Source organism: Salvelinus sp. IW2-2015, unplaced genomic scaffold (genome assembly GCF_002910315.2).
Source record: "Salvelinus sp. IW2-2015 unplaced genomic scaffold, ASM291031v2 Un_scaffold2748, whole genome shotgun sequence".
Classification (NCBI taxonomy): domain Eukaryota; kingdom Metazoa; phylum Chordata; class Actinopteri; order Salmoniformes; family Salmonidae; genus Salvelinus; species Salvelinus sp. IW2-2015.
Window position 1 is genome coordinate 46,254 of NW_019944051.1, and position 10,070 is coordinate 56,323.

The 10,070-nt window shown below is 40.5% G+C and overlaps 1 protein-coding gene and 1 pseudogene across 1 annotated transcript; one reads left to right on the plus strand and one right to left on the minus strand.

Annotated features, from left to right (window-relative positions):
- The first annotated feature begins 835 nt into the window (after window positions 1-835).
- Window positions 836-1,014, plus strand: LOC112074666 (U2 spliceosomal RNA; annotated as a pseudogene).
- A 1,922-nt stretch (window positions 1,015-2,936) lies between these two features.
- LOC112074663 (small VCP/p97-interacting protein-like) lies at window positions 2,937-9,633 on the minus strand. The gene is made up of 4 exons (XM_070440616.1): window positions 9,346-9,633; window positions 8,954-9,005; window positions 4,854-4,961; window positions 2,937-4,435 (listed from the first exon to the last, which is right to left on the minus strand). The coding sequence occupies exons 1-4, from the start codon at window positions 9,417-9,419 to the stop codon at window positions 4,421-4,423; spliced, it is 249 nt and encodes an 82-aa protein (XP_070296717.1). The 5' UTR covers window positions 9,420-9,633; the 3' UTR covers window positions 2,937-4,420.
- Window positions 9,634-10,070: the final 437 nt, after the last annotated feature.

Sequence of the window (10,070 nt, forward strand, 5' to 3'; positions counted from 1 at the left end):
GAGACAGATTACCAATATCGCCTTCCACCTGGCTACGGACACAATTAAAAGGTTTAGACAACAGACTGAAAGATTTTAATTGGCTTGTTTTACACAGACGTCTTCCAGTCCGATCAACATTATATGATCATAATTTGACCCTGAATAAATTTTGTCCCAGGGACAATTGTTTTGCAATTGAAACAATTCCCCATGTTCTATGGGAATGTTCCTTTGCCAAATTAGTTTGGAGAAAAATTAAAACAATTTTTTGAGATTTTAAAAACATTGATTATGAAGGGGTAGCCAAACTTGAACTAAAAAATGTGGAAAGGGTGCAATTATTAGCATTAGTGACTCTGGTGTCCCTTATCAAGACCAAACTTTGGAGGCCAGATGTGGTGCGGTCAATGACACCCTCAAGTGGTCACCGACGGGATTAGTTGAATTTATAAAACAGGACATTTGGAAAAGAATAGAATTCGAAATAGATAAGTGGGGCATTGTATCTGTGAAACAGAAATGGAAAGGGATTTACCCTTCACTGTAAATGTTTTTAGAGCCAATTGAAATGTAGGCTAAGCCTTTGTACATATTTGTATACACTGAGGTTTATTCAGAATTCACTTTGGTATATGTATATGTTTGTATTTTAGAATTCTTTGTATTGTTTTTGAGATTGTTAGAGGCAAGTTAAACTTGAATGTAATAATACTGGTTGGTCTGCAGAACAGCACTTTATTGAGTAGTTTTGCTATTGTTATATTGTTACACTACTTTTGGATACTGTTTTTATGAATCGATGTAATGTAATGCACTGATTTTGTAATTGTATTTAATGAGAAATGAAAATAAAAAATCTTTTTCCAAAAAAAAAAAAAAAATCTGTTCTTATCAGTTTAATATCTGATACGTCCCTATCTGGGGACCATATATTAAATTGATTTTGGAATAGGGAGATGGAATAGGGGCTTGCTCCGTCCACTCCACGCATCGACCTGGTATTGCAGTACCTCCAGGAACGGTGCACCCCCTGCCGTTGTAAAGAAAAGCAGACGAAGAACCGAGTGGTTCTTTTATTAGAATCATGATGAGTATTGGGTTTGAGCAAGTTCTGTTCTATGATGTCATAGATAGTGGTCAGTGACCCATTTAATCAAAACAAATTCAAATAGTTTTTGATGATTTAATGCCGTTTTTATGTGTATAAAATGATGTACAAAAATATATATGAGCTGTTTTCAAAGAAAATGCAACAATAAAACTTTTCCATAAGAAAATATATGTTCTCTGGGAGACCCGCCAGGGACCTGTGGAAGAAAACAGGCCCTGATCTCATGTCTGCCAGCAGGGGAAGACCTAACGCCCCAGCTCGTGCTGTTATGGGGTGGGCCGAAGGCCTCCACCAAGCTCTGGCCCACCCTCACGTGTCTGAAGGACTCACTGTGGTCCTCCCGCAACCTGCTGGTAGCGAAACGAGTCCCTCATGGTGTACTCTTGTACTATTTCAATCAGGAAACAACTGTCTTTACCTACTAGTTTTTTTGGAACAAGGTTGTRGAGTTTCAAAACAGCGRCCATAAGACCTACAGAGCTGTTGCAAAACAGGAAATMGATTTTCAAAATGTAGTTGTCTTTTTAAAACATAAATACATTCATCAAAAGAACACGACTGCTTGCAACAACAAAAAGATTAACGCGACTATACTTGTCTCTTGTGTCCAAGCGGACAAAACAGGAAGTTAGTTTTGTATTTTAAAAATCCCAGTAGATCTATACATTTTCTTTGCAGTCACTAAAATCATGATGATCAAAATTGGAAGTGCAACTATCCAAAGGTACAGAATTATGGGAAATGACTCTSATTTTAACCATATTTCACCAAACAATATTACAAATCYAATTTGATACCTGATTTCAAAAAAATATTTKAAAAATAAGCAGATTGTGTGCGTGATTCATTCATCAGTACCATCCCAATCCAATTCCATGTATTCAATACATAGGCTGGTTTGCTCTTTGTTTTGTCGACTTTCCATTGGCGTACAGAAACACAATCCACAACAGAGCTAAGGAAAGGTGGAGGAACACAAGTTCAAGTGCTTAATTTGAGCCGAATCCTGTAGGGAACAAGATCCGGCACCTCTACGTTTGGACTGTTTCGTTCCGGACCCTATTTGGCCGGATCTGGTACCTCTCGTGGCATGAAAAATAAGTGTCACTTTTTACAATGTAAAATTCTAATAAACACGGAACAAAGTTCATTCGAGTTGCCTCTTCCTTAATTTTTCCTCTAGAAAGAGGCCAGTAGAAATAGTACAAATAAAGAAAAACCCTTGAATGAGTAGGTGTTCTAAAAATTGACAAGTAGTGTACACACACTGTATATTCCGGACTATGACATTTCTCGTTCTGATATTTCTTTATCTTTCTATTACTTTTTGGTTAATATGTGTATTACTGCACTGTTGGAGCAAGAAACAAGCATCTTTTTATATATATCTGTGTACGTGACCAATTAACTCTGATTATGATGGACACACAAAAGGGTGGCAGGTAGCCTAGTGGTTAGAGTGTTGGGCCAGTAACCGAAAGGTTGACGGTTTGAATACCCGAGCCGACAAAGTGAATAATCTGTTAATGTGCCCTTGCGCAAGGCACTTATAACCCTAATTTGCTCCACTATGGCTGACCCTGTAAACTGCACCTTTCCAGTGTATGTGACAAATTGTTTATTATTTTACATTATTTATAAACACATTGTTATGCGCAGCGGTCTAAGGCACTGCACCTCAGTACTAGAGGCATCACTACAGACCCTAGTTCGATCCATGGCTGTATCACAACTGGCCGTGATCGGGAGTCCCATAAGGCGGTGCACAATTGGCACAGTATGTTCCAAGATGGATGCAATGCAACTGATCCATTTTTACCAAAAACCCACAGAAAAGGTCAAAAACAGTCATCTGACAACTTTATTTCAACAAAATGACATTGGCGCGACTTCATGCCCCTCAGTGGCGAGAGCCCTTGAAGCACTAGGTGGGTATAGGAAGAAAACCTCAAGTATAAAAAGCAAGGCAGGTATAAATTCAATACTTCCAAGTGCACAATAACACCTGCTCGTTCAGGCTCTCTTCCCATTTCCTTCTGAGATCTGCAGAGTTATCATTGTGGACAGGTACGCCCCAGTGGATGACAGGGTTGGGGTCAATTCCATTTCAATTGAGAAAGTAAATCCCCCAAAAATGTTCCTCATTGAAAAGCATTGCAGATAATTGTAATTTCAGTGTACTTCCTGAACTGAAATGGAATTGACCGAAACCTGGTGAATAACGGTAGTCCTATTACCATCGTGACAACAGACTGCATACCCAAGAAAGAACATTATGTGACACCGGTGTATGTTTGGATTAACATAATTCCTGGAACATTGTCATGACAACAATATTACTGTACAGGTTGAAATGAGAAAAAACAAACAAATATTCATGCATAAAAAACACTTTTTCATCAGGCTTTCACAACTCAAACTTCTTACCTCATTTAAAATATAGCATTTTCTTCATACATTACAAACCGATATAAACCATTACAAACCAATACAACGTGTAGCAAATAACTTATTGCACAGACATATGAAAATCAAACACTAAAGTGAAAAGTCAACTGAATAGTGCTGGTGCGTGAACTCTAAAACGTTCACATGTGGTTCATCAGTAGCTATGGGAAATGTAGTTCTTTTCACACTGATCTACAATAGAAAATGTCATTTGAATCATCTAGGCCTATTTTGAACATTAAAAAGGACTTTGTTGCATAAAATAATTTTAGAAGGAAAATATACTATACAGTAAATAGATCACAAGAATGAGAATATTCCTCAAAGTTCAAAATGTCTGAAACAATTGCAAAAGTAGTAAGCGCCATGGTGTTAAAGCTGGCAAAGTTGAAATGGCTGAGAGAAAGAAAGGCGAGAGGACAAAGAGAACACAAAGAGAGAGAGTGCACTACAAGGTGCCTGGTACAGTTTATAGATGTAGTGTGAGAGCATATTTCCTCTGAGTGTTTATATTCTATTCATAGCTACGCCACCCTGTCTGTTCCAAAGCTCCATTGGCTGGCTTGCATATTCTCTTGTATATCTTGGCATTAAGGGAGGCATGTCCTGTGATTCACACGGCCAACATTGGGCAGCAGAATCTTTTTTTTAAACTTTTTTTTATACCAGCGTCGAAGCCTGGCAAACTATCCTACGAAGTTGAGAGATGCAGACACACAATCGCCTCTAAAAAAAAAGCTTGCATTTAAAAATAAAAATCTAGTAGAAGGGCCGACACTCAAAAAAAGCCTTTTCAAGTCAACTGGTACCAACACTCTTCATGTTGTTAGCTGAACCTCAGTCTACATTGAGACTTCCAGGATCTCTCCATGTCTATCTTTAGCCTACCTGCCACTACAAAACAGAAGAAAACATGGTATTAAAGGATGGAATAGACACAGCTCACGCATCTCCTCAAAAAGGGGGAAAAGCATACTCGTAGACAAATAAATGACCTGTTGAGAGAAACAGGAAACATTCGAACAACAAGTGGGCGATATGTGGCATAAATAAACCAGATTCAGTCATTCATGTAGTCGGAGACATTACAACGCCTTTATGTTTTGGGCTACATCATTTAACTATTCTAGCTCAAAACAAATGACCTATATGATTAATTCATTTTATTTTTTATCTATAAGTCAGCAAAGAATACAAGGTTAGGCTGTCTTGCCTTTCTCAAAGGTGTGCTGATTCGTTAAGAGACTTACCTCCTGAAGTTGCAGGCAGACTGTGACATGACATAATCTGTGTTGAAAATATGAGGACTAACCTTCAGCCCTCCTCCAGGCAGAGACGGTCTCATCTCTTGTTTCTCCATCTCCTTATTCTTTTTATTTCTCTCAACTGCTTGGGGGTTTTTGACACCCCTGTAGGTTGTCTAAGAGGAGATGGAGAGGTCAGAATGGCAGCTACAGACACACGGCTCTGTCCCCACTGGCACTCTATTCCCTATATAGTGCACTACTTTAGACCAGAGCCCTATAGAACCCTATATAGTGCACTACTTTAGACCAGAGCCCTATAGAACCCTATATAGTGCACTACTTTAGACCAGAGCCCTATAGAACCCTATTCCCTATATAGTGCACTACTTTAGACCAGGATCCTATAGAACCCTATATATGTGATGTGATCTTCCTGTCTGGGTTGGCGCCCCCCCTTGGTTTGTGTGTGGCGGAGATCTTTGTGGGCTATACTCGCCTTGTCTCAGGATGGTAGTTGGTGGTTGAAGATATCCCTCTATGGTGTGGGGGCTGTGCTTTGCAAAGTGGGTGGGGGTTATATCCTTCCTGTTTGCCCTGTCCGGGGGTATCATCGATATGGGGCCACAGTGTCTCCTGACCCCTCCTGTCTCAGCCTCCAGTATTTATGCTGCAGTAGTTTGTGTGTCAGGGGCTAGGGTCAGTTTGTTATATTTGGAGTACTTCTCCTGTCTTATCCAGTTGTCCTGTGTGAATTTAAGTATGCTCTCTCTAATTCTCTCTCTCGGAGGACCTGAGCCCTAGGACCATGCCTCAGGACTACCTGGCATGATGACTCCTTGTTTTGTCCCCAGTCCACCTGGCCGTGCTACTGCTCCAGTTTCAACTGTTCTGCCTGCGCTATGGAACCCTGACCTGTTCACCGGACGTGCTACCTGTCCCAGACCTGCTTGTTTCAACTCTTTAGAGACAGCAGGAGCGGTAGAGATACTCTTAATGATCGGCTATGAAAAGCCAACTGACATTTACTCCTGAGGTGCTGACTTGCTGCAACCATCGACAACTACTGTGATTATTATTATTTGACCATGCTGGTCATTTATGAACATTTGAACATCTTGGCCATGTTCTGTTATAATCTCCACCCGGCACAGCCAGAGAGGGACTGGCCCACCCTCATAGCCTGGTTCCTCTCTAGCTTTCTTCCTAGGTTTTGGCCTTTCTAGGGAGTTTTTCCTAGCCACCGTGCTTCTACACCTGCATTGCTTGCTGTTTGGGTTTAGGCTGGGTTTCTGTACAGCACTTTGAGATATCAGCTGATGTACGAAGGGCTATAATAAATACATTTGATATATATAGTGCAGTTACTTTAGACCAGGATCCTATAGAACCCTATTCCTATATAGTGCACTACTTTAGACCAGAGCCCTATTCCTATATAGTGCACTACTTTAGACAGAGCCTATTCCCTATATAGTGTACTACTTTAGACCAGAGCCCTATAGAACCCTATTCCCTATATAGTGTACTACTTTTAGACCAGATCCTATAGAACCCTATTCCCTATATAGTGCACTACTTTAGACCAGAACACTATTCCCTATATAGTGCACTACTTTAGACCAGAGCCCTATTCCCTATATAGTGCACTACTTTAGACCAGAACCCTATTCCCTATATAGTGCACAACTTTAGACCAGAGCCCTATAGAACCCTATTCCCTATATAGTGCACTACTTTAGACCAGGATCCTATAGAACCCTATTCCCTATATAGTGCACTACTTTAGACAAGGGCCCATAGTGTTGACTACACTGTTACAAGTCTAACGTCTCTTATCATGTGTTCAGTTGAAACGAGTTAATTCATCGTCTTCAGTTCACTTTATTGACCTTTTCAGAAATGGGTCTCGCATAATTGAGAGAATTTACAGACAAGAGTTTTACTAGAATACAGGCCTACATGTGCATGTCATGATCTGACTAGAAATATTATGTTGAACGTAATTATATTTGTACGGTTAAACGCTAGACACAGAAGGGTTGCAAATCAAACTGAGCTTCCTGAAAGAGGATAGTGCTCGCCATTGGGCAGGGCAGCCAGTTGTCAGACTTCCTGAGAGACATTCAGTACAGTTCATGCAGACAGATAGCTGTTGCCAGGTCGTCACTAGTTACCACAGCCACAAAGTCATAAACACCACGTATTTCTACAATTTATCTTCTTAAAATATTTTAAACCTAACCATAACCACACTGCTAACCTTATGCCTTACCTTAAATTAAGACAACAAAAATTAGATTTTTTTCCCTTTCGTGAATTTTACAATTTAGCCAATTTTGACTTTGTGGCTGTGCTATCTAGTGGGAACCCAGTTGCCAGCTGTTTGACACATGCTGGATTATATGACCTCCAATGTGGCAAGAGGCCTGGTCCCAGATCTGTTAGAGGCATTAAGTTCCAGTATATAGTGTTGTTGTGTCGGGGAAAAGCGTAAGTTATAGCCTGGTCCCAGGTCAGTTTGTGCCGTCTTGCCAACTCCTGTGGTCAACGGGGTGACAGTAACCATTGGACAGCACAAACTGACCTGGAACCAGGGTAAGGAACGTTTAAAATAAAGTTAAGACAGAATGACAAAGTGTTGCAGCACCAGAAGTGAGAGGTGGGTCGTGTGGGTGTTGGGAGGAAATACCAGCCGAGTCAAAACATGGAGCTAAGAACACGGTCTTCATACTCACCTCGATGCTTTAGTAGGACGACATGTTTTATGGGTTGGATACAATTGGCTTTGACTGAAGAATTTCTGTATAACAGTAAAAAGAAAAATACCCACCAGTCTTATGAGGAGCTACTAAACATTATGATTGAAGAGACTTTAGTAGCCTTGCAACAAAGGGTACAAAACACCATAGATTGAATTTCTAGATTGGATTTCTTGGTTCAAGACTCGTTATATTCGGCTAACCTTTTCACACTACGGAGCCGAATCAAGCCGAGCTGCAGTGTGCCGACCTGGTTACACGGCACATCTACCGTACAGATGTAGGATCTTCATTTGAGACAGTTTGCTACAGCCTGAACATAATCATGCAGCAACAGGAAATGTGAATTATTATGTGTATTATAATTCAATATAATTTTTTTTGTAGGAGTTGATACATTTTTCGTAAGGGAAAAATCAGGTCTGAAATTTCACAGAGGAAAATTAAAAAGTTCAGAAGACTTTTTAAATCTCAAATATACTGCAAGTTTTAAATGTCCTGGACAGTTCTCCTGCAACAGGGTGATCACATTAAGATCCTACATCTGTACATCTGCTGCTGGAACCGTGCTGGGAAGGGATTGGAGCCAGCGCAGTAGGGGTTTTCGGTCAGTTAACACGATAGTGTAAAAAGGGATAGGTAATGAGATGCCTTCTCTCTTCTCCCAGCAGACTCCACTCTGTCTCAGTAAGCTCTTCTATGCTATACGAATAACAAGACTGGGAGAGTGGCTGGCTGCTGAGTAGAACTGGTAGAGCTGGGACCATAAACCATACCGATCCCTTATCACAGGCATTTTGGCAGATATCGTTCATTACGATAAGTAGCCTATACTAGAGAAACGTGTTTTGAAATTAAATGTTTTCTAATATGACTGATTGTTCATGGAACAATAGATGGCTACCACCATACAACTAGTAGTAGTAGTTTAAAGGATTTTTTATTTTTTGTACAAATGGTGCACATTAAATATTATAAACTTTAACGCATAAATTCAGGCAATTTATCACAATATGGATTTCTGTCCGTATCGCCCAGCTCTACTGACTGTTCAGTGGTTGTCTACAGTACGCCACTTAGAAGACACTCATCCCAGCTAAATGACTCATGGTACAGTGGTGTACAGGATCCCTGTGGGAACTGACCCCACAACCTCACCACACCCTAATCCAACTGAGCCACACAGGACCACCATGTGTAGGCTATATAGGGCTAGTTTCCTGGACACAAATTAATCCTAGTCCTGGACAACAACAAAAAATAATAGTTTAACAGTGAATCACAATGAAAAATGCTTTTCAATCCTGGACTAGGCTTAATCTGTGTCCGGGAAACCAGCCCTTTGCTGTACCAGTGTGAGCCTACCATATATGGTTGTCATAAAAACTTGTCCAAAATAGTCATACCTCTTTCTGTCTCTTCTCAGCGGCCTCTGCCAGCTCACGTCTCCTTGTCTCCTGGGAAGGAAGCAGAACATGTTGAGTGTGAGGAAAATTAAATAATAATGTTAATGAAATTAATGAGGAGAAGAAAAAAAATTTAAGTAATGAGAAATGAAGAGCAGAGATCTGAATGGGAACGTATAATTCTTATTGTTTGTGTTTATTGGTTATGCTGTTTTATGTTACATTGTTTCATTTTGGAATCCAAATGTATGTACAATTGGTTTACGATGTTGACCTGAAACATAGACAATTGTGTGTGTGTGTGTGTATATACACTGCTGGCAATATATATAAAGTGTAGCTCGCTAGTTACCGGCAGCAACCAAGCTAATAATGAACCTAGCTACTGTAACAAGTTACTTACTCGATCTGGTGAGGTGGACAAGTCGTTTCCAGGTCCACCAAGGCACGGTAAGCACATCCCCATACTTGAGCAAGGAAATCAACTTTTTAGTTTCAGTGTTGAATGTTTGTTGGCTACTTGACTAGATTGAGTTAACGTTAGTTCGCTAAATCTAGAAGAACCCAGCAGGCAAGGCTAGCAAAAGTGCCTAGTTAGTTACTCTTGTGCACATCGACAAAGTGGCTACCCACTCTGCTTTTGCTAAATCTACGAGTTAACTAACTATAACCATGGAGGAACAGACCTTAATCACCACGGAAGGGCCAACCTCCAACTTCCTCCAACCACTCTCATCGGCAAGTTTTTCCAACTGTCCAACCAAAACCACTGCCTTGTCTACTTGTATATTCCCAACAGTCATCTAGAACAGTCGCAGTGGGATGCTCAACTTTACAGCCTTTCAGCCTAACCCAATAAAATAATGTTGTTTTTTACGCCGTATATCCAAAGGCATCTCACCACTCGGACAGGCTGCACACAACACTTATGTATACAGACCGGCTGCATAGTGTGTTCTGAATATATTTGTGAGCGGCTTTGCGATCTGAAACACAACTCTTTTGTAGTCTGCCATGTGCGATCGAAGCTGCCGCCCTGTAACCAGGAGTCACCAGCTTGTCGTCAGCAACACTAAAAAATAAAGTACTTCCGTGTTAGGGAATTTAAGAAACTTTC